At 44.0% G+C, this 24,983-nt stretch overlaps 1 protein-coding gene across 6 annotated transcripts in view; it reads left to right on the top strand.

Annotated features, from left to right (window-relative positions):
- PPP3CA (protein phosphatase 3 catalytic subunit alpha) overlaps positions 1 to 24,983 on the top strand; it is a 360,908-nt gene that overhangs the window by 258,953 nt on the left and 76,972 nt on the right. For all 6 annotated transcript variants that reach the window (XM_090031872.1, XM_090031873.1, XM_090031874.1 and 3 more), the window contains exons 5-6: positions 403 to 548; positions 11,219 to 11,358. In XM_090031872.1, the coding sequence (XP_089887998.1) occupies positions 403 to 548; positions 11,219 to 11,358 (286 nt within the window). The remainder of the gene's footprint in view (positions 1 to 402; positions 549 to 11,218; positions 11,359 to 24,983) is intronic.

Below are 24,983 nucleotides of genomic sequence, written 5' to 3'. Positions count from 1 at the left end.
CTCAAAGGCATAGAGCTGCCAAAATCATTTTGTGAAATAAAATTCATTAATTTCAATGGGAGTTTGGTGCCTAAAAATTTTTGAGCTGCACAGTAGCATTATAAGCCAAGCTTCTTGGTTTCATTTTTATTAATGTCTTTAGACTTTTTCCATAAGCAGGTAATAGTAACCCAAAATGTCCCTGTGTGTACAGAACATGAAATAAATAAACTATAGCTGTCTAGTAATTTCTGTCACCTGTATAAAGGTTCAAACAAATATAATGTATGGCACAAATCTGCTTCCACTGAAATAATTTGCTTCTTACTCATTGATTAGAGAGCTAAAACTCTTAATAGATAGTACTATCTTTTATGGTAAATGCTGAACACAATTTTATTATATTATTTTAATATCTGAAAGGTAAAATAAAGTATTCAGAACGGGTATATGATGCCTGCATGGATGCCTTTGACTGCCTTCCATTGGCTGCTCTGATGAACCAACAATTCCTATGTGTACATGGCGGCTTGTCTCCAGAGATCAACACTTTAGATGACATCAGAAAAGTAAGTCTGGATAGTGCTGAAGTCTAATAAATAAAAAACTAAAACAATAAATAATAGAACATGTGTCTTGTTTTATTGTTAATTTATGCAGGAGTTACAGGGGAAAATGATTGGTTTCTTATACCAATATTGGAGTTAAACTAGCTGTGAACATTATCATGTTTTCACTGTCTTTATAAAATAGAAAAATAAGAAAATGCTACAATTTGTAATTTTATTTTGTTGAAAAAAACAGCATTATTAACAATAAAATATAGGATTTATTGTTCTTCCTTCCTGAAAAAGTAATTTAAGTAAATAGCTGTTGATGAGTCACTGAGCATGAAGTTCATTATCATATCGGTCATTTCTTTTGGTTTGTTTCAAGCTTCCTATTTCTTGTGTGTACTTGGTATTGTGCAGTTCTTTAGTGGAGTTATAAAAATAACTATTTTTACATCTAAGAAGATGAGATGTTTCTCTGTTTACCTCCAGTGTAAAACTCAGGAGCAATTTTGGCTTCTTACTAATCCATACGCATCATGATGGAAACTGTTGGGTACTGAATTATTTTGAAAATCTGGCCCTAATTCTGGGTTACTAAATGATAATTGAACTAATTTTAAAATCTGGTCTTAATTGTAGGCTCAAAAATTGGGCCCGGAGTTCTGGATTCTGCTCTCTAATATGTATTATTAAACATAGTAAGCTACTGTCATTGGATGGATTATAGAGCCAAAAAGCTGAATTCTGTGTTTCATTCTCATTGATCTCAGTACTTGTTCTGCTGTGGAGGAGCAGAATAAACACTGAGTGCATCTACACATGTACTTAACTGTGGAACTGACCAATTAGCTCAACAGCAAAGCATCACTGTCTACACGTACAATGCTATTAGGCCACATTAAACTAATCAACTCCACTAGACTAGTACTACCCAGCAAAAGAACTATCCTATGGTAGAGTTTAGTGTACCACAAGGAGTGTATAGACAATGACTGCAGCTGGCAAGTCCCACACTGTAGCACCCTTGTGTACCAGCCAGCCCCTCTACAACACAGTAAGCTGGGGTAGAGTAGTTCTGCACTGACAGCCCCCTACCCTCAGGCCCCCTACCAGCTGGGCTCCACCACCCCAGCTTAACGTGCTATGGTCTCATGCACATGTGTAAATGCTGAACCCAGGAGCAATAAACTCCAGTGTGAACTGTGCAGGTGCACTAATTTCACGTGTAGCTGTGCCCACTATTCATTAATTTCTTCCTTCCATAGTATACTGCTTTTTCTTGAAGAACAAAAATATTAGGAAGAACAACTGATTTGATCAAAATACAGGGGGATCGAGATCAGAGTTAGGGATTTCTATCTTAAAAGTTAGTGTCTTTAGAATATTGATATGTGTTAAGAAGTTTCATAGTTTCTAGGGTCAGAAGGGACCTGAGTAGACCATCTAGTCCAACCCCTGCCATGGCAGGAAAGAGTACTGGGGTCAAACGACCCCAGCAAGGTGTTCATCTAACCTCCTCTTAAAAACCCCCGGGGTAGGAGCCTGCACCACTTCTCTTGGAAGTTGGTTCCAGATCCTAGCCGCCCTGACCGTGAAGTAGCACCTTGTGATATCTAGCCTAAATCTACCCTCTGCCAGCTTGTGACCATTATTCCTGGTCACTCCTGGCAGTGCTTGGGGGGAACAGGGACTCCCCAAATGCCTGCTGGTCCCCCCTGACTAGTTTATAACAGGCCACAAGATCCCCCCCTCAGCCTTCTGTTTGGAGACTGAACAGGTTCAGGTCCCATAGCCTCTCCTCATAGGGCCTGCCCTGCTGTCCCCTGATCATGCGAGTGGCCCTCCTCTGGACCCTCTCCATGCTGTCCACATCCCTCTTGAAGTGCGGCGCCCAGAACTGGACGCAGTACTCCAGCTGCGGCCTGACCAGTGCCATATAGAGGGGGAGGATCACCTCCTTGGACCTGCTTGAGATGCATCTGTGGATGCATGACAAGGTACAGTTGACCTTCCTGACTGCCTCCCCACGCTGCCGGCCCATGTTCATCTTGGAGTCAATGATGACTCCAAGATCCTTTTCCGCCTCTGTGCTGACAAGAGGGGAGTTCCCCAACCTGTATGTATGGTGCCGGTTGTTCCTCCCCAGGTGCATCACTTTGCACTTGTCTGTGTTGAAACCCATCCTATTCTCGTCCGCCCACCCTTGTAACTTGTCTAGGTCCGATTGTAGTCTGTTGCTTCCTTCTAGCGTGCCCACATCCCCCCACATCTTAGTGTCATCAGCAAATTTGAACAGGGTGCTTTTCACCCCCTCATCCAAGTCATTGATGAAGAAGTTAAACAGTGCAGGCCCGAGGACCGAGCCCTGCGGAACCCCCCGGCCCACGTCCTTCCAGGTTGAGAAGGACCCATCCACTACCATCCTCTGGGTGCAGCCCTCCAGCCAGTTAGCGACCCATTTGACTGTGTGGGTGTCAACACCACAGTCCCCCATTTTCTTGATGAGAACAGGGTGAGAGACAGTGTCGAATGCCTTCCAGAAGTCCCGGAAGACTATGTCCACTGCTACCCCTGCATCTAAGGATTTGGTGATCTGATCATAGAAGGCCACCAGGTTGGTCTGACAGGACCTGCCACTAATGAACCCATGTTGGTTGCCCCTAAGCATGACCTCCCCTGCTGGCCCCTCGTGAATGTGCCAGAAGAATTTTCTCAAAAAGCTTGCCCAGGATCGAGGTAAGACTAACTGACCTATAGCTTCCTGGGTCCTCCTTCTTCCCCTTTTTGAAGATGGGAACCACGTTGGCCCTCTTCAAGTCCTCTGGCACCACACCAGAGCACCACAAGTGCTCGTAAAGCTGTGCCAGGGGTCCTGCAATGACCTCGGCCAATTCCTTTAGAACTCTAGGGTGGAGATCATCCGGACTGGCTGACTTGAATACGTCCAGTTCTTCCAGAAGTTCCCTAAGTAGTTCCTCATTAACCCTTGGCCCAGGTGTGCCTCCCCTGGCCCGAGGGGGGCCCAGCAGGGAGGTGACTGTTCTGGTCTCTACTTAGGAAGATGGAGGCAAAGAAATCATTAAATGTGTTAGCTTTGTCGTCTGAAAGTTGGTTTTCCACAGCAAAAAAGATAGGGCCTTGTCACATGGGACACTTAGCACATGTTATACCTGAGATTGTAAAGAGCATTGCTGTTGTCCTATAATCTGGACAGGGCTGGAACCAACTTTGCAATGATATAATCACACTTAGCATGTATTTTCCTACTTTAACATGCAGGTGCTCACATTTTAAGTGCAGTTTACATGTCATAAGTGTAATGTGTGACATGAACCATAGGTGCTTATTTATGTAATGCTTTGAATCCCAATCCAAAGCACTTTTTCCATAGAGGAGTCTGATGGCTAGGGTTACCTGAAGAACATTTGTCTCTAAGGAGATCAGTGAGGTAGGACTGTTGTTGTAGCCGTGAGGGTCTAGGTTATATGCATGAATGTTGCCATAAGATATTACCAAAAAAACCTTGCTTTGAGATCATCAGTCCAATGTCTTCATGCTTTCTTGACAGGCTATTTTCTCCCAAGTTGGAGAGTATCCTATCCTATTTTGACACTAAGGCCCCCTATACATGTGCAGGTAAATGTATGATGGCATCTAATGCATGATCCAGACAACAGTGTCTCTTGCCATGCCACACATGCAAGGGCAGGAGGTGCAGTTGTGGGATAATACATAAGATCCCATTGCACTTTATTGTTGGTGTAGGGGGAGCCTGATCTAGGGCTCCCTCTGCACTGGCAAGAAGCAAGCTCCTGTGGCTGGGAGCCCCGCACACCCTAGTTGAGGGGCTCTCAGTTCTAGGGACACCCCATGCACCCCAGAGTTGGGAGTGGGGATCGCAGTCTCCTTGCCCTGGGGGTATGTAAAAAACCCAAGATGGGAAGATCACTGAAGAGGCAATCTCCATGCACCAATGGTGTGGGAAATCCCTGAGTTGGGAATGTTGCCACAGTATCCTGAGGCTGGAGTTGAACAGGGGGCTGGAGACTGGGGGGAATTTTAAGGGGGGACTGTAGCCTCTGGGAGGAGGGGCTGGGAGCCTGCAGGCAGGGCAGTCCATGTGTTGTGGGGGTGGGGCTCTGCCCTGTGGGAGTCAGGGGACCCACCCCTCCTAAGCAGCCCCCAAACCCACAGTTCCCCACACACTAATCTGCATCCCCCTACATCCCTCCACACCTACGCACATCTCCCCACCCCGCTTCCCACCACCCTCCTGCAAACCACACATCCCCCTATCACACACCCACCGTGTGATAAGGAAACCAAAAGCAAACATTAAAACATATAGATAGTTAGGATTTACTTTATTATGATGCTAGAGACACTGGTAGGCTTGCTTTAACATTGTAAATATGGGAATAAAGCATTGCCCATCTGATCAGTCCCTCTCCCTCTCGCGTCCTAATTGTGGAAGAATGTGGATTTGGGGGTATTTTAAAAAGTGAATTTGGAATGCTGCTTCAGCAGTCCATTTGACACAAGGGGTAGTGTCCCCAGATACTAATTGCTCAGGCCCCAGAAGTTTCTGAGGGCAAGTAGGCCTCGGATGCTGGCCAGGGCAAATTTTTATTCTCCTCCAGCTAGCATAGGTGCTGGCCTCAAGCTCTAGCTCCCCCTGGCTGCAGGTTCAGGAGGAGCCAGGCAGGGTTATTTTGCCCCAAGTGACACAACTTGCTCCACAACAGAGTGCATGTCCAGGCACGTGTGTGGAGGCAAAAAGCCCCAGCTCAAATTTGCACCACTTCTATTTGAGCTGCTGCAAGTGGTTAAGCCCTTAAGCTTCCAAGAAAAATATTGTCTTCATCAGAGCAGTATCTCCAGATTGTATCAAGTAACATATGTTCAGCTCTCATCGGACTTTTAATTAGAAAGCGTGACACACCATTTGTTTGGACTTCATTTCTGATGAGTAATGTATGGCAACTTATAACACCTCTTCATTATTTGAACAAATAAGTAGATTCCCTAAACCAAAATCTTTTCCTAAATGTTTGGTCTTTTAGATGCACACTCTGTAATTAGAGGTGCACTGACATCTTAGTCCATTATCATATTAGCATCTTTATAAAGATAATTGAGTGTATCAGAAATTGGCCTGATGTGGCCAATAATTGGGCCAATAAATGCCCGTGCATGTGCGCAGTTACAGCGCAGCACGTAGGCGGTGAGGAGCACAGCTTGGAGAGCTGAGTGCAGCTGGTAAATCTGTTGTGGTACATGGGGAGGGAGAAGCGAAGGGGCATGTGGGGGGTGGATCAAGGCCCCTGTGGTGAGGGAGAGTGTGGGGCTAGGGCTGAGGCTTAGCCAGGGGCTGGAGCAGGTGCTGCCTGGCCAGGGTGGGGCAGGTGCAAGATGGAGCCATGGCTCATCTGTGGGGTGTGCAGAGGAGGGGCATGTGCTGCTGGATCTGCATGGGTTGAGGGGGCTGCCACTGTGGGCCAAGGCCGGGGCTGTGCTGGGTTGTTCCTGGCATATGCAGGGTTTGGGCTGGGGCTGCACTCAGGATGGACAGCAGTGGCACTGGAGGGTGGGTTATGGCAAATTTTGGGGTGGCTGTAGTGCCCTCTACCTATAGCCCCCCCACCCTGTGCCACCGCCCACCCCAAGCACAGCCAGCCCAGCCCTCACCAGGAAGAGCCTGGCGCAGCCCTGGCCCCAGTCCCAGCTTGCAGCTGCAGCCCATCCTGCCCGTGCTCTCCAGAGATCTGGGGGCACATGCCTCCCCCCAAGCCCTCCCAGGCTGCACAAAGTGGAAGGAGTCACTCCCTCACCCCCTGGATGAACTGAGGCTCCACCCCACATCCTGCCCCGGCTGGGCAGCACCTGCCCCAACCCCACTCCCTGCCTCACTGCAGCCTCCCTGATCTGCACCCTCCTCTCCTTCTACCACAACAGACTTACCAGCTGCACACAGCTCTCCATGCTGTATCAGAAAACAGATAGGACCTGTCTCATGTGGCTAAATTAATTTTTGATTGCTGCTTTGAAGAAATCCAGCCATTCACATGCTACAAGATGATTTCTTTTGCTGACTCTTCTTTCTATTATCCAAATTATATAGCTCAAGATATCGTCTGCCTCAGTTCATGATATAACAACTATTGCTACAATTGGTGAAGGACTTTCATATGAATTGTCAAAAAAATCAACACAGATTGACCTTTTCCTTTTTCTACTTTAAAGGAAATGGAAAATTTTATTTCTCTTGGACAGAGCCTTGTTTGGGATTTCTTCAAAAAGGCTTAGTTTTTGGCTTAATTCTCTAAGTGCTTTTGCAAATCTTGCCCTTAAACAATTTGTATATCATGAGGTGATTTTATGTTCATTAATCAAGGTTTTAATCCTAGAAGTTACCTGAACTAGTCACCAATCACGGATGGTGTGAAATCATCTACAAATTTCTCCGTTGTTTCAAAGAAGCCAAATAAAGAACCTAATAAAACCCTATTGTTCTGAGTGCATTACTCTGATATTCTGCCATATGTAACGATACCAAGATTAATTGAGAGAGAGAGAAATATATTCTTTCTATTTCATAATAGTTGGGAGACCTGAAGATGTTACAATGACACTATAAACTGTGGAAGCAGTCTCATTTTGTTAATGCTCTGTATCTGAAAACTGAAGCTGTAATTCTTAGGAATTCTTGCCATGTCTTTAGTGGCACTGCATGTTTCCAGTGAAAAAAGCATCAATACTACTAAACCAATCAGTGTTAAGCAAATTAATAAAATCCACAGTGAAAATATTTCCGATACTTTTATCATCTGTAGGGACCTACCAAATTCACAGATACCACCAAATCTGGCATTGCCCACAAAACTCACAGAACCTGCAGGGAAAAAAATCCCAAAAAACTTACTGAGCACTTTGGCAGCTTGCTTGTGTGGGGATATGAGGTAGGGGCATAGACGGGTACGTGCCCCCCTGATAAAGCTGTCCCCTCTGCCAGCGACTTGTGCGGGTGCTTGCCAGCAGTGGTGATGAATAGAGGGGTGCACAGGGGTGCATGTATATCCCCTGAGAAGGCTGGTGCACCCCCTGGCAGCCAGCATTCCCTGCTTAGGTGACAGGCGGGAGGAGAGCATGTGGGAGCACTGGTGTCCCCCCCTGAGAATGCTGGTCGGAGAGTGGGGGCACCAGGAAAAGTGCCACTGGCACTTCTGGGCGCGCCACTGGCACATCCGGGTCAGTGTGGTTGGCCATGGGGGAGCCCTCTGGCCCGGTCAGCACAATCAGCTGCGTGGGGAACCTCCTGACTCGGGAGGCATCGGTTGCCCATGCTCGCCTGCCCTGTCCCCGCCACTACTGGTGGCTTCTGTGGGTGCTTTCCAGCCCTGTCCCTGCTGCTGATGCTGCTGGCAGCTTCTTTGGGTGCCTGCCAGCTCTGTCCCCACCACCGATGCCACCAGCGGATTCTGTGGGTGCTAGCCTCATCCCCACCACCGCCAGGTTCTGCGGATGCCCGCCAGACTTAGGAGGAAACAGTTGCCTGTCGGTAGTGATGACCCTCACAGCCAATCAGCGGTGAGGGGTGGAACCAGATGACAGGCAGGTCCCTCAGTCAGTGACGAGGGGTAGGGCCACTGGGGCACCTTGGCCAATCAGAGGCATGGTGGGGGTGCTGTGCTGTGCCTGCAAAATGGCTGCCCACAAATTTGGGGGGCAGTCCCCATGACATAAGTATGTCCCTAATCATCTAAGTTGAGGTCTGCTACCTTGATATTTCTGTTAAACTTCGTGTCTCAGGAGAGTTAGTTTGTAACCATCATATAGGATCAAAACAAAGATTTACGTTCTGTAAACCCTGTGTTGTTATACTTCAGTTTTTCTTCTCTGATGGTGTACTAAAAGACCTTGCATATTTTTGTATTCTGAATTAATTGTTTTAAAGTTAGAAATTTTCAGATTTTGTAGCACTCCCTAGTAAAGTAAATTTGTAAATACTAATGTAATATTTTCTACTCTGCTACTGATTATTTTGTATCATGTTAAGGCCCCCTCTACCTTTGCAGGTAAAGATGCAAGGGGATCTAATGAGTTATGCCTCCTGCCATGCGACACATGTATGGCAGGAGGTGCAATTTTTTGTTCATGCATTAGATCTCATTATGCGTGAGTGCCACTACGGGGGAACCAGCAAAAAGCAAACTCTCTGGTCTGGGAGCCCCTTTAAGTGAGGGGCTCCTAGGTGCAGAGGCAACCCATTCACCCCTGCAACTGGGAGACACAGCTGCTGCGGTCATAGTTTCATAGTTGGTAGGGTCAGAAGGGGCCTAAGCAGATCATCTAGTCCGACCCCCTGCCATGGGCAGGAAAGGATGCTGGGGTCAAATGACCCTAGCTAGGTGGCTGTCTAGCCTCCTTTTGAAGGCGCCCAGGGTAGGGGCAAGCATCATTTCCCTTGGAAGTTGGTTCCACCTCCTAGCCACCCTGACAGTGAAGTAGCACCTCCTGATGTCTATCCTGAATCTACTTTTGGTCAACTTGTGGCCGTTATTCCTTGTTACTCCCGGTAGTGCTCACTGGAACAGGGATTCTCCCACTGCCTGCTGGTCCCCCTTGGCAAGTTTATAGGCGGCCACCAGATCCCTTCCCACCCTTCTTTTGTGGAGGGTGAACAGGTTCAGGTCCCGTAGCCTCTCCTCGTAGGGCCTGGCCTGCTGCCCTGCAAGTGTCCCAACCTTGGGGATGGAGAAATCGCAGCTGTGGCAACCTCCCAGTCCCAGCAGTGTGTGAAAGCCCCAAAGCAGGGAGACTGCAGCTGCGGTGACCTCCCAGCCCTGGGGATGTGTGAAAACACTGGGGCAGGGATATGGCTGCTTCAGTGATCTCCCCACCCCAGGGGTTTCATGTACCCCTGGGACTGGAGATTGTAGCTGCGCCCTCTGGCTACCAGGACCCATCAGCGTTGCTGCACTGGGAGGTACAATACAGGGACTCAGAGTTTGCAGCTATGGGACTGTGGGTTCCAGCACCAGTGGGATGCTGCTGGGATCCAGAGCCCCCAGCATTTACAGGACTCGCAGCCCCAGACAGGCAAGGTGCACCTCTGCAGCTAGAAGCTCACAGCTGACGGGGCTCCCAGCTACAAGGGAGACCCTGCTGCATATGCAAATTAAAGCTCAATAGCAACCAGCAATAAAATTAGTATATGTTTTCAAGGTCAAACTTTGTAGCTGGTTGGAGCTTTTATAGTTATTTTGCACATGTAGCTGGTTTCAAGATAATTGCACAATGCACCAGTTTATTGTGCGGTACCTATAACAGGTAGAGGGGGCCTAATGAATTCATAAGCAAAATAATTATTGGACCAATAAATGCAGCTGTTTTTTCCTAGATTTTATTGTAATTAACAGCATTACTTGTATTTTAATTACTGAATGGAAATTCTAAACTATAAGACAGAGGTTGTTAGTATTTTTTATTTCATTACACTGAAATAATTATTCCCTGCCTAAAAATTAGTTGTTTCAACAATATAGCATAATGGCAGGTTCAAATAGTTTAACACTCAGATACCAGGTTACTGTCATGAATATCTTCTGAACTTTTTTCCCCAGTGGGTCTATTCATCCTTGGCAGTCGCCTGGAAAATGTTTTTGCATATTTATGAACGTGTATTATTTCACTTTTTTTTTTAGTTACAAAGACATGAATTATTTAAAGGCCTGAAACAAGTTAGAAATGTACTTTTGCAATGAATCTTTTATGACTAGCATGAACGTGTAGAAATTCAGAGGTCTTCTCTTATTACAACTTTTTAATTTAGTGTTGAAAACATGAAAAATCACCTCATTCCTTTTGAATATTAGGAAAAAAGTATGCTACTACATCATTACGTGTGCCTCCTAGACAGAGTGGAGAATTTGATAGACTGTCAGTCTGATTTATACACCTATCTTTACAGAGTTTTAAAAAATATGTATCTTAGTGTGGTCATGATGACAGTGATTGATTGATTTTTTTTTTTTTTAATTTTTTTAAATATATTTTTCTAGTTTTCTATGCTTTGTCACATCCACAGCATGCTTCTGTATAATTTATTCATTTTTTAATACGAATAAGGAAGAAAAAGGGATTTTTAACTGTCTAAATTAGGTTAAAATAGAGATTAATGTGACCTATAAGAGTATCACAGCAAGATATTGCAGTATTCAGGTGTTGCCTCAGCAATTTAAAACAATGGCTATTAGTTTAAATTGAAAGCAAAAAATTTGTTCATATATAACAATTGTAATTTTCTGTTAGAAAGTTCTTAATTCCTTGAATCAAATGTCACGCTTCCTAGGAAGTCAGAAATATAACAGGCTCCCAAATTTTGCACTGGAGATTGTGGGAGCCTGAGATGCAGACAGAGAGGGAGTGGAGTAGAATGTTTCTCCGTCTCTCTCACTCTGTAATGCTGAAATACTCCTCGATCATGCTGGAGGCGCCAGCAAATAATGTCCTTTCATCAGCCAAAAATCTGCCATATTAAAGCTGAGAGCAACTGTGAGCCAAATTGCAGAATGCTGTGGGTCTCAAGTCAGAAGTCCCTGAAATACAAGCTTATCATTCTTGTTCTCTTTGGATGCCTTTATGATATGTAGTTAGCATTTCTTCCTGTCTCCTATTTTTCTTAGTTAGATCGATTCAAGGAACCACCTGCATATGGACCTATGTGTGATATCCTGTGGTCAGATCCCCTAGAGGACTTTGGAAATGAAAAGACTCAGGAACATTTTACTCACAACACAGTCAGGGGTTGTTCATACTTCTACAGGTGAGGATCACTTTTTTAATATATGGTTCTCTGCAGAGCATCTTAATATATTACCTGGAATCATGGACAGCCTGCCTTTTATTTGAAACCGGTTTCCAAGTTGTAAGTGTACACAAGGTTAGTGGGGCTTTATTGCATGGTGTTTATTCTCAAGTAAATAGCTAATTTAAAATGGGGGGGGTTGATTAAACCACCAAAAGCACTAAATTAAATGGATTTTGTTTACCAAAATCTGTGTTCTGCATGTTTGCCTTATCAATTGCTTTTTCATATGGTTGTTTTATACAGTTGTGTACAATTGTTTATACAATTGAGACATTTTTAAAAAATCTTTTTAAAAAAATATTATTGTCTAAGAAGCGATATAGTGAAGATATGTTAATCTGAGAAGTTTGTTAATTTCAGATGATTCGCATTACCTGTTAAAAGTTTAGCCATCCATTGTGCCAAGATTGTTTAGGATTCCACATGCAATCTCAGATTTTTATACTGGGAATCTGCCATGCTTTTAAGAATTTAACTTTGGGGCTAGATTCTTAGATAAGTAATACTTCTTGGGGGAAAAAAATGTTCCCAATATTTACCTAGCTCTACTTCTGCTCCCTTTTTGAACAGTTTTTCTTTCTCTCTTCTTCCATGATAGTAGGAGGCCAGGGGGCTATCCCATCATCCATTCCATACCTCTTTAAACGGGCCAGCTGCAGTTCAATCTTCTCCCCTCCTATTCATAGGGACAAACATTACACTTAAATCAGTTTAAATGATCAGAAATTGGTTTAAACTTTTAACAGAACAGATGGTCAGTGCACATAAACCAGTCTGAAAATGGCTGAAACCATTTTGAGATGAACCTGGTTGAATGCAGTATCAGACTTAACTGATTTGTGTCAAACTGGTTTAGGCAATGTCTGTCCCAGACCCCTTGCTGGTTTAGGTTAAATCAGAGTCCCCCCGCATCCCGGCATGCTCTCTGGGCTGGACAGGGCTGTCTGCTGAGCAGAGCAGCATTGGCCCCACCCCTCTCCTTCCCATCCAGAGCACTGTCACTGTTCCAGCTGGCTGAGGGACTGCAGTAGCTGCCAGGCTTCCCCCTTCCCTCTGGCTTCTCCAGCTGGGATCCCTTCCTTCTGCCCCTCTCCCATGGCAGGGTCCCAGTGAAAGGGCCCAGTATCTGGCCATGTCCCTTCCTCCCCCCCACACATGCTACCTAATGCTGAGATGCATCTGTGTGGATCTCCAATTTCACTGGAGCAAAGGGCAGACTGCCAGTGCCTTGCAGCTGCACCCTGAAGATAAGAAGAGCTTGAAACTAATGAGGGCTTGATGGGCTGATAAAATTAGCTGCAATCTGTCAGTCTTCAAGAAGGGACAGCAAAGATGTTAGACCTGGTTTGCAGACAGTCTGAACAAGAGGGGGAGATGAACATTGAAAAGCTCAGTATCAACAGATGCAGGGTCTGGCAACACTTCTTCCCTTGGGCAGCAAGCAGGAAAAACCAGGGCAGGCAAGGGGGTTAAAACCCATCCCTAATCAGAGCATCCTGCCAGGGCCTGGCCACAACCCCCTCAGCTCAGCATTGTAGGAGGGAAAGGAGGGCTGCTGTAGTGCTCCCCAGCTTCTAACCTGAACCACTGCAGGCACATGCCTGCATTTTTTCAGTCCAGAAGGGATGTCTGTGCATTTTACACACTGATTCAGCCTAGGCAGGTTAGACTAACCTGCAAAGATTGAATCAGTTCAGGCTCAGGCTTTTTGAATGTCTGACTCTAGCCATGAAGAGTAGGGGGCAGGGCTGTAGAGTTTTTATTTTATCCATTCACCTGTCCATCATGTGTAAAAGAAAAGAGAATGATAAAAACATTACATCTTCTGTTAAAATGTAGATCCCTATGGCCTGGGAATCCAGGGAAGCTGACAGAAATGCACATCACAATGGATGGAGTGTCCTGAAAAAAAGGGAGTCAGTTTGGGAGCCAGGGAATCTGAAAAGAGTTCATAGCTAGGGACTTGAGGCTGTTTGGACTGGAAAGAGAAGAGATGAAGTAACTTTGAGGAGCTCAGGGCTGTACAATCTAAATTGGCGATAGAGGAACTGCTTAACCCTTTGGAGATGGCAGTGACCCCCAGGCTGGCTGGACTCTGTCCTCTAATAAATGCCTCTATTTAAGAGGAGCCATATCTTTTTTCTGTTTGGAACTTTGGGGTGTAAGAAAAGGAAATTCTGTTCTCCTGTCCCTAGCCCTGTTGGGAATTGCTGTAGTGAAGTCCTATGCTTTTTCTGGCTTGATATCCTGGCTCTGACAATGCCACAGTGGATTCTCCAGAGCAGACTATGGCCCCAAAAACCTTGCCTACCAGTAGGCCAGTGGACTGGATCCAGCATATAGGCTGTTTGACATGCCTTTCTCTTTGATTAGATCTCTTTGTGTCTGCAGAGTATAGCCATATTCTCTTGCTCTTCAACACCAGTCCACTAGGAGAGCTAAATGTATTTTCTCCACAATGTAGATTAAGTTTATGTAAAAAAGTATATCCCAAGTGGAAAGGCTAAGGACAGCAATGAACTTTTCAAAGGAATGGCAGAAAGAATTGAAAGATGCATACAAGCCCAGTACAATTATTTCTAGCTTATTCAGAATTTTTCAGTAATTATAGTAAATGCTGTATTTCCTATTTCCTTAGCATTTTTTATTGAAATGTCAATTTTAAGTGACCTTTTTGTAATTTTTAAGGTTGTTTCCCATAATGAAATAGCATGAGATAGATGGCATTAGCAGTTAATGTACCTTCCTAGCTCAGTAAATACAGTGAGTTAATATGTCTTTCCAATCAGTAAATACTATGTAAATCACCTATATTCACCCAGAACATGTATATTTATTAAGCATTTACTTTTAGGGAATGGTTACAATACAGTTGAGATGTAGACAGTTTTTTACAGCTCAGTGAATTTCAAATTGATCGCGGTTTTCCTTTTTGCATTTCTTTCTACATAAGAAACTCAGTAACCACTACAGCCAGTACTTTTGAATTTTACAGTCTTAAAGCAGATTCTAAAGTTCATATTTATGGAACTAAGCAAACATTTTGCATTAACTTTCCAATCCCTAAACTCCTTCTACAAAGAAGGACATTTAGCAACCATATCTTTTGTACACTGCAGAATTTTTAAATGTTGATTAATGTGCAGTTTTTCAGGAATTGTGGGAACATGAAAGGAAGGCAGCTACTGTAGAAATCTAGCCTAAAAAATAAAGCCTTTAAATGTAAAATATGATTCATTATTCATCTTGAACAATCTCTGCTTCCTCCGCCAAAAGAAAGCTGCTAATGGGGCTCATTTTCCTTTATGCTTTCTGAACTTTAAGCATATATGTCTTCTTCAGTCTTTGTCAAGTTAGCTAATGTCAAAGCAAGAAAGATCAAAGTATATTTAATAAGCCCTTATCTATGTAGACTAGAAATGTTTTCTCAACTGCTGTCTTTAAAACATAGCAAATCAAGGTCAGATTCCACCACCCTTACTTACATGGAGTGATACTGTACTCTACAAAAAGTAGTAACTGACAGAATTAGGCCTTAATGTTAAGTTAAATCTATGTGTGTTAAATCTGTGTTTTGGCATTATTAATGAACTGATGCTGTTTGGAAACCAACATTTTAACTCTCGCTATTTGGGGAAAAACAAGAGTTTCTCCTTAGCCATGTATCATATTGTTTTGAATTTGTCTTTTTTCTGCATTTTCTTATTGTTCATTGCACTATAGTGTCAATGATCCCTTGTACTTCCTGTCTCATGTACTAGTACAATGGTCTCACCCGCAAACATTTCTCTGAAAGTACTCAAGTATAAATTCTTCCTTAGGCAAACACAGTACTGGATATGTTTCTTGAGAATGTTTCCTGTTATTAGAAGGCAATCTTGAAGAAGCCTCTTCAACTTTGATTCTCCCAGATGTAGTACTGATTGGAAAGAAGCAGTAGATAAACCTGATTAGGGAATTTGTAAAATATTTGGAACTTTTTTTTTCTTCTAATCAATACTTGAATTGCACATGTAAGACTTACTGGAAGCGTGCAGAGGTAAAACGCATTTTCTCTCATCACATCCATAGAAAGCCCCTCTAAGTGGACATGGTCTTAGCCATAAAAACTGTGGGTGAATCCCTCCTTACATTCCTTAATTGTACTTGTTCCAGATATCTAGGGAGCCGTGTTACTACTGAGTTAACAAACAGTCTTATGCCCAGCAAAAATGTCAAGGGTTTCCTATATTGCGTGTGCCTGTTTTCAAGCTAGAATTTGCTTTCTATGGAGCCTTTATGTATATAAGACTTGCATACTTATGTGCATAATAATTACAAAAAAATTCATACAAAATGTTAATTACGTTTGGGAAGCAAATTTCAGATTTCAGCGAGGACAATGAATTGTAATTTTAACGCACATAAAAAAATAATAAGAACAGACTCTTTCTAATATAATTTGTAATTGGGAAGAGAGATTTTTTGTATTAGTCATTAATTTAAAAAAATTCTCTTAAGTTGCAAGGAACTTTTAAGTTTAAACAGTGGCTCAGAGAACCAATTTTGTACATTTTAATGTAAAACATGAAGCTGAAGTTCTTGCCATGACACTTCTAAGTTAGTGAATTGTTTCTGTCAAGGTAAAAATAACTGGGTAAATGTCTGAGAGATGAGAAAGCTAAAGCAGTCCACATGAAAGATGTTATGCTCGTATGTCTATTGCTGTAACTTCCAGAGGGGTCTATCAGGAAAAAAATCCTACTTTGGTTGTTTTGTCATTCCCTCTTTGGTGCAACCCCCATTTATTTAGTGAGGGTAACTTCAATCACAAAAATCTCAATATAATGCATCATATGGGATCCAGATTCTTTGGTCTGGCCATTTTCTGTTTAGTATGTGACAAAATCAGGGAGAAAGAAGTTTTTACTCCGTCTTAGGATTCCCCTGATTCTGGACCAGCTGAACCAGAGTCCAGTTTGTTCCCAGTTGAAATGTATTCCCAATTTTACCAGGCTTCTCACTGATCTCTGCAGGCCATTCCAGCAGCTTGCTGTCACTGGGTACGTGTACACGTTACTTAATGTGCCATAGTTACTGCACATATAGTTTAGTACTTCCTTAACAAAGTAGTAACTGAATGCACAGTAACTACGTTTACTGCTCAGAAGCACCGATGCATGATTTTGGGGTTTTTTTGTTTTTTGTGACAGTTACTGCACAGTAGCCTAATAACACTGCACAGTAGCTTTTTGCCACAGTTTCTGACCGGCACGCTACCATGCAATATTATTAGGCTACTGTGCAGTGAGCATCTCATGTAGACATGCCCACTAGGACCTAGGAATGTATAGCCACATGCTAGGGAGAGCATATCTGGAAGGAGCAGACAAATGAGCTTTTACTTTTCGTTGTTATTAGTGTTTTAGTGTAATCTCACTGCTTCAATCAGGACTAAGAACATTATGCACTGTATAAAGAGCACAAAATATAGTCCCAGCCCAAATGATACCCACAGCCATATGTATTTCTTAGATCTCATAGATTTCATAGACATTAGAGCTGGAAGGGACCTCGGGAGATCATCGAGTCCAGCCCCCTGCCCAAAGGGCAGGAAGTCAGCTGGGGTCATAGGATCCCAGCAAGATAAGCATCCAATTTACTCTTGAAGGTGTTCAGTGTAGGTGCTTGAACCACCTCCGCTGGCAGACTGTTCCAGACCTTGGGGGCTCAGACAGTAAAGAAATTCTTCCTTATGGCCAGCCTGAAACAGTCTTGCAGGAGTTTGTGACCGTTCGACCTCGTCATCCCCTGGGGCGCTCTGGTGAACAAACGTTCCCCCAGATCCTGGTGGTCACCCTTGATAAACTTATAGGTAGCCATCAGATCACCCCTGAGCCTGCGCTTTTCCAGGCTAAAGAGTCCCATGGCTCTCAGCCTGTCATCGTAAGATCTGTTTTCCTGACCTCTGATCATGCGCGTGGCTCTCCTCTGGACTCTCTCAAGCTTCTCCACATCCTTTTTGAATTGTGGAGCCCAAAACTGGACGCAGTACTCCAGGTGCGGCCTCACCAAGGCCGAGTACAAGGGGAATGTATGAGTATGTGTATTATAATACAAATACATGTTTTCAAACCCCACATCTTAGTAATGAAAATTCAAACAGTGTTAAGTGAAAAGGGTAGTTTTCAAAACATCTTAAATACCAAAATATTTTAAAATCAAAGCATTCAGTCTGCATGTATCTCCATCTGCTGCTTCACCTATTATGCTGTTGGGATGCTCCAGTGCTCCCTGGCCAAGTTAGGAAAGCCAGCTGGCAGAAATTTTTTTCATCATGTTTTTCTGGAATTTATTGGGCTTTCCCAATTACTGGTGAAAGGGTTCCCATTAGTGCAGTGAGAAGACTGTTACTTTCTGAGTTAATCTTAGCAATGTTTATTTCCCCTTTCAAAGTTACGTTAATGAAGTCAGTGACCCCAATAATGCAAAATATACTCTGGTACTAGGATAATTGTATATAAGGGATTTAATCTAACATGGGTATTAAGAAGGAACATTATGGTTACATATTCAAGAAGAGGAGTGCTGTTGTAGCTTGTCACTAAGGTATTCTGTTTCCTTTGTGAGTCACTGCTCTTCTCTGATTCAGCATGACATATGAGATGCAGTCAGAACATTAGGTCGTGTCAGAAAAGCCTGCTAGTTTTTAACTTGGTCAGCTGTGTTTTATTTTTGACTGATTGAAATGGACTCTGCAAAGTAAGATAGAGATGAAAAAAACACTTCCATAATGTAGTAATATGCATGTAAGCAGGTTGGGGGATTTTCTGATTTTTATTTTATATTTTTTTGTTGGTATTTTTGGAAATTGCCAATTTCTGAAAAGTACTTGTTCTGACAGACTTCTGCCAAAAGTGCTATGTTGTTTCTTCTTACTTGACATGTTTGGTTGTGGAAAGCACCTACTATCCAAAGGTTTGAGGTATCTCTTGCCATGCAGACTCCTCCTGGTGTGTGCAGGTGCCACAGCTTCCAAGGCAGGGAGGATGCATGGTTAGGGCTTCAGGTGCTACTGTGGTTCATCATTTGCTGATTGGGAACTCATAACTCTGGGGAGAATTTGGGAATGAGAGCAACATAAACTCCTAGAGTCAGGACAGCCATTTGCTTTGTTTCATATTGTGGGACAAAAAAATCTAGTGGAAATGTTGCAATCTTTGCTTACTTTTTGTTCCCCCCCGCCCCCTCCTTTTCCACCCACTTTAACTGAGCTACTTACTGCTTCATGGAATGGAAATTCTGCGTTTCACCCAGATTTTTTGTGTGCCATGCTGTAAAAGCAAAGTATAAAGTCTGAATATTCAGTGGGAAAACAAATGCAATTTATGTAGGCAAGACAAATCCCCTTCCTCCTCTCTGCCCCAGGTTGTCATATACCCTTTATGTATTTTATTAAAATGCCTTCCTGACCAGAAGCCCTCTTCCTTGTTCCCCTCATCCATGCTGTTACTCATTGGAATGCCACTGTTCAGTAGGACTAGATTCTAAATTCTTTATGAAGAATTCTTGCTGCTTTCAGACGAAGCACTTAGAGGGACCCACCTCTACATAAATTAGGTGTTCCATTGAATAAGGATTGCTTAATTTAGCTTTGGATTCCTTGTTCTAAAATGCAATTTGTAAAAGTTATTGTACAGCTTTTCCAAATTTTCTATCAGAACATTTTTTAATGAAAAATGGCTTTAAACCAAAATGCCTGTATTCTTTTAGTTAAGAATGTTTATTTTGTTTCATTTTATTCTATTTTACTTGTATTAAAAGGGTTTTCAAAATCTGAAACTATTCTGTGGATCTAAAAGTTCCAGTTCTACCAGGGAGTGCGGGGGAAACTTTGCTTTTATTTAAGTAAATCCAGTAATTCTATATTCAGTATAGGGTTTGGACTGTTTTTGAAAAAAAGTTGATCTAGAGCTACATGTTGAATGACAAGAATTAAAAGAAATAATGAATTTAAACACAGTGGGCGCATCTAAATGAAACGCTCAAAGGGCAATTTAGCATAGTTTACTGTGAAGTAAGCATGTGGGTCTATATGTGCACGTGCTTACTTCATGGTAAATCCTCCTAATCCCAGGTAAATTGGCTACCTAGAAATACAAGTAGCAAATTTACTTGGTATTATTAATGGCTCCTGTAGATGCTGGACCAGGAGCCAAATCTGCTTCTGGGTAGCCATCCATGGTGAGTGGGAGGTAGCTCCCTGCCCTGGGGAGCTGTCGGCTGCTGGGGCAGGCTCTACCACAGGAGCCCTGGTGAGGACTGTGTCTAAGACCCCTGCTTCCAGATGCAATTGCAAAGCAGGTAGCTGGGGGACCCTAATCTCCCAGCAGAGGCTCCACAACCATTGGGTGGCTGCTGGAAGAAGCTTATCTCCCAGTTGAAATTGCAGAGTAGGGGTTGGGACCTCCCTGCATGGGAACAGCTCTGGGATGCACATACAGGCTTCCCCGTGGAGCCCAGGGGAAACCTGAAACTAGCCAGAAACTGTCATGGTTAGGAGCAGGTCCCAGGGCCATTCTCTGATCAGGTGATGGGGGCATGGGGCTTAGAAAGAGCTACAGGGGTGGGTCAGGTTCCAGCCCCTTGTCCCGATCTGTCAGTAGGACAGTTAGCAGCAAGCTAGCTGCTAGCTATCCTACAGGCAGATCAGGCAGGGGCCTGAGACCTGCCCATCCATTGCAGCTGTTTCCAAGCCCTGTGTCTCTGATCAGGGAGCCCTGGTGAGGAGCTCTCTGCCCCAGCAGCAGTCATCCCCCTTGGGCCAGATGACAGATGTCTCCTGGCCCAGTGCTCACTGTCAGACTCTGCCCTAGCACCCAAGGGGGAGCATGGAGTTCCCCCCATGGTCACAGGGATGCATTACAGGGCTGCAGGGACCTGGGAGCAAATCTTCATCCTAATCCTCACACATGTAGACACCTACCCAAAAACCCTTACAACACAGTAGCTTACTTCACAGTAAATCTAGGCTGGAGTAAATGCATGTGTAGATATACCTAGTGTGCATCACCTGTGCTTTACACTGTATAAGGCAGTGTCCAATGTAAAAACAAAAAAACCCCCAACCCCCCCAAAACAGTAAGTGACTGTATCATAAATGCATAAGGAGAAGTAGGGCAAGTTTAGGTGGCACAGACAGTTTTAGTTTTTGTATTTTCTAAGTTTTAAAAGTTTGAATTTGCAAGCTTATCTTCTTTTAATGTACTTTGTTCTGTGAAGTATTCTTAGTATTCAAATAGAGAAGAAAAGAGTAGACTTATTGCACAGATGCCTATTAATGTGAAGATGAATTTCTTGAAAAAACTAAGTCCTTCTACCACACATTTGAAAGGACGACTAATACCAACAATATTCCTTTGGGAGATCCTTGCTTAACGTGGGAGAACTGTTCTACAGCCACTTAATCCTACAGGAAGAGAGAAAAGTAACATTTTTGAAAAATTAGCCCTCTTGAATTGCCAATGAAGCATTTTTTGAGAGAGGGTTATACAGTGCTTTATATCATTCGTTGGTACAATCAGTAGCAAAGTTTATACTCAAGGGAAATTAATCTTCTCTTTCAGTTAAAAATAAATAAGTAAATAAAGTACATTCAGCTATACCTTAACAGCAAAGCTCATAATAGTATGTGCCAAAGAATAAAAAGAAAATGTCCTTTGTGACATGAACACTGGCTATAGATGCATTTTTTTTTCTGGAATTTGATATAAAGTAAGTTTTGAAAATGTAAGAACACACACAAAATCTTACTGAGTTGTATTGTGCATAATAAAATATCTATTCACAAATAACTTGATATAGTTTCTAAACCGGGATTTATTTTGAAAAAAAAAATCTGCATTTTTTTTTTTTTCCATTCTGGGGGCTTGCTTTTACATGCATTGATTTACAACTATAAACCCTGATAACAAATACGATGGCAAGGTATGGGCACCTCTGAAACTGGCAGAAATCTAAACAGCAGAGAAGCATATAAAACAGTTTAACAGTCAATAGCAGTTTGGTACTGAAGACTCAAGTTCTGTGTGTATCTATAGAACCAGGTATAGTACATGTAGCACAACTGAAGGCTTATCTCTATATGGCCTCAGCAGTGAACTAGAAAAAGTGTTAGATGTGTGATAATGGCTTCACTTTTCCTTACTCTGCGACCGCCAGCAAAGGTACTAACTAGGAGAGGCTTCTGTGATGTGACCACTTGTGTCTAAGATCAGTTAGAAACATGTTTCTGACAGCAAACCAGAATGACCCAGCTCAGGTCTGAGACGGGCTGGTGCTAAGACCTGGCCACAGCCACTGCCACTTCTTACCATCTGGCCATGGCACAGAATGGGCAAATTCTTCCACTGCCAAATGCTGCTAAAGTCCCCTGGCTCTGGGCCTGGATCAGTAGCTCTGCAGGCTGTAGGCTGCGGCAACCCCTGTATAAATTCATCAGCTTATTTCATGTAAGAAAAAGAGGTATTTCCCCAAAAATGAAACTTCTTAGGAGAAGTAAGTCTTAAAACAGTTCACAGTAGTTAAAAGACATTGTTGAAGAGAGAATTTTGGGTTCACGAGGAGCACAAAATTGGGGCCAGCTATATGGCTAAGGGACAGACATTAAAAAAGCCTGAACCTGAATTGATTCAATCTTTGCACCATTAGTCTAACCTGTAGAGATTGAACCAGTTTGCAATAGGATAGGCGTTCCCTTTTCATTCTGGAAATGTAGGCAGAAGCCTTCAGTGGCTCAGGCCACAAGCCTTGGGGCATTAGAGCAGCCCTTACCTTCCACAGGGAAGCTGAGCTAAGGGCGGGACATGGCCAAGCCTGAGTAAGACTGAGGAGGGGTTTAAGCCCAAATCCTGGCCTGCATTGTTCAGAGGATGGGGGAAGAGGGAGTGTGGCCAATCTGCTGTGGTGGCGGAGGAGGAGGGGGGGAGAACTCTGCCCACCTCAGTGGTGCTCTGGCTGCTGGGAACAGTCCCATAACACAGGCCTCCTTCCTCTCCCCCACCACCATGAGGCAGGAAGAGGAGCTCTGTTCAGTGCTGAGGGGGGGTCTCTTCCCCCCTCCTTCCCTCCCGTTGTCATGGGGGGGCTCTGCAGGTTGCCCAGCCCCACAGGGGGACTCTTCCCCCTGCTCCTTCCCCACTACTGCAGGGTGGGGAAGAGGGCTCTATGCCAGGCTGCCCAGCCACAGAGCGAGAGACTCTTCCCTCCTTCTCTTCCTCCTGCTGCTGCAGGGTGGGGAGGGGATGCTCTGTGCCTCGCCCACACAACCCAGCCTGGCCCCGCTGTGCAGCTGCCTGGGCTGGGGCTGAGTGAGGCTGGCCATGGGGATGGGGCCAACCCCAGCAGCTGCAGCTCAGTTACAGCTGCTCCCTGTACCCCAGCTGGGCTGGGCCGGCTAGCAGCACACAGAACACCCCCTCCCTGTCCCACACAGCATGGGGGGAGAAGAGGAAAGAGTCCCTCTCAGCCCTGAACAGAGCTCCCCTCCCTACCTGGGGCAGTGGGGAGAGATGGGGAGGAGCAGCGGGAAGAATCCTTCTCTGGGGCAGGGGAGCCTGGCATAAAGCTACTTACTCTCCCTGCCTGGTGGCGGTGGGGCAGGAGCAAGGGGAAGTGTCCCCCTCTGGGGTTTGGCAGACTTGCAGGACCCCCCTCCCCACCCCATGGCAACAGAGGGAGAGGCAAGGAAGCAGGAGTCCCCCTCTGGTGCTGCAGAGGGCCCTCCCTCCCGACCTTGCGGGGAAGAGGAGGGGGAAGAGTCCCCACCCCACTTCCACGCATGGAACAGAGCCCTGGCATGGCCCCATTAAAGTGGAGGCAGCAAGGGGAAGGGTGAATTTCTCCCTCAATCCTTTCTGCCCTGCAGCTGGGGTCTGCCAGCCCCAGGGACCATCACTGCAGCCCCCTCACCTCTTCTTCCTGGCAAACAGGCAGACCTTGGTTGCAGTGGGGAAGGAGGGAAGAATTAACCCCCTCCCCCTCCCTGTCCACTTTGCCTAAAATGGGCCATGTTGGCCGGTGTCTCACCATGTCCTGTCCCTGCTTGGACTAGAGAGCAGAGGGGCAGGACCAGCCCTGTGGGCTGGAGCAGAGAACCTAACCCAGAGAGCATGCTGAGATGCTGGAGGACTCTGGGTTAACTTAAACCAGAAAGGGGTCTGGGACAGACTTTGAATAAAATGGTTTGAGCTCTGTCAGTTAAACCTAACACTACATTCAACCAGGTTTATCTCAAAGTGGTTTAGGCCATTTTGAAACTGGTTTATGTGCACTGAATGTCTGTTCTGTTATAGGTTTAAACTAGTTTCTGATCACTTAAACTGGTTTGTGTGTAATGTCTGTCCCTAGCCTATATGTATATGTTAAAGGGCTGTAGTAGAGCTTTTAAAACCATGGTTCCTTAATGATATGAAATCTCTGCTGGTCTGTGAGTAATAGTGAGCTAATTGGTTGCAATTCAGGACATTCACACCTGTGAATGTCATTGAAACCCACTGATATTTGTATTTGATTTATTTTTACTGCTTTCATTATCATCCAGTGCAATGAAAGAAAAACTATGAAGAAAACATAATAGACTACAAATTATGACCAGCTTCATAGGTAAACAATGTAGTCAACTCAGCTGCCTGTTGGATTTTTTCCAGAGGTTTATATAAAAACTCTTAACAAAATGCACCATAAGTCTAGCCTATAAACTAACTGATTGTGGAAGGAAAAGGATGCAATTTAGTTTCTTCCCCTTACTACTAGTAGGCTTGGCTGCAATCCTGCCACCATATATAAGGGACCACTGCAGTCACCAAAACTATTAATAAACTCCATATAATTTCAGCCATTTTAGCCCTTTTGTAAAAGCAACCTTTTTAGACAATTTTAAGTACAAGACAAGAGGCATATTTCTGTGGACAAGGCAAAGTGGCAGAATAATATCTGAAACGATCAACATATTGTTATGATCAGTTTGCAGCCAGTAGGTTCAAGTGAACATTCAGCTCAAAAGCCTGTTGCCATCAATGCATTCAAAGGCATATGAAGATCACCAATTTCTCTAATTCTTTGCCGAATGCAAAAGTAATAGGAATCCAGCATTTCGTTGGATGAGACCTGAAAAATAAATAATTTGGGGGGAACATTTTTGCTGCTTCATGTTGCTGAAGTGTGACATGTAAACAGAATCCCAGGAAAAATAGTTGGAAAGGGGAAGCTGAAGTAGTCCATAAAATACAAGGGAAGATAATCTCTCTTTTTTTAACCATACTTTGAAAGAGTTTGAAAACCTTTGTATGAGACCATAGGGAGATGCGTAGGCATCCTGGAAGGCCTAAAAATAAAATTTGCAAAATATTATTTAAAGTCAGTCACTGCCAACGGTGGGACATAAATTTTCATGTTCCAGGTTCCCAGCTGTGTGTTGATTTTTGTCTAGGTAATATTCCCTACTCTGGAGTATTCTTATCTGTCTCTAAGATTTTCACTAACTCTTAAGTAATATTTTCAACAAAGCTGCTTTTTTTTTTTTTAATTGACGCTTTCTGAAC

The sequence above is a fragment of the Crocodylus siamensis genome, chromosome 2 (genome assembly GCF_052110815.1).
Source record: "Crocodylus siamensis isolate JL-2025a chromosome 2, ASM5211081v1, whole genome shotgun sequence".
In the NCBI taxonomy this organism is placed as follows: domain Eukaryota; kingdom Metazoa; phylum Chordata; order Crocodylia; family Crocodylidae; genus Crocodylus; species Crocodylus siamensis.
Note: the sequence above shows the minus strand (reverse complement) of the source record. Positions and strands in the feature narration are given on the sequence as shown.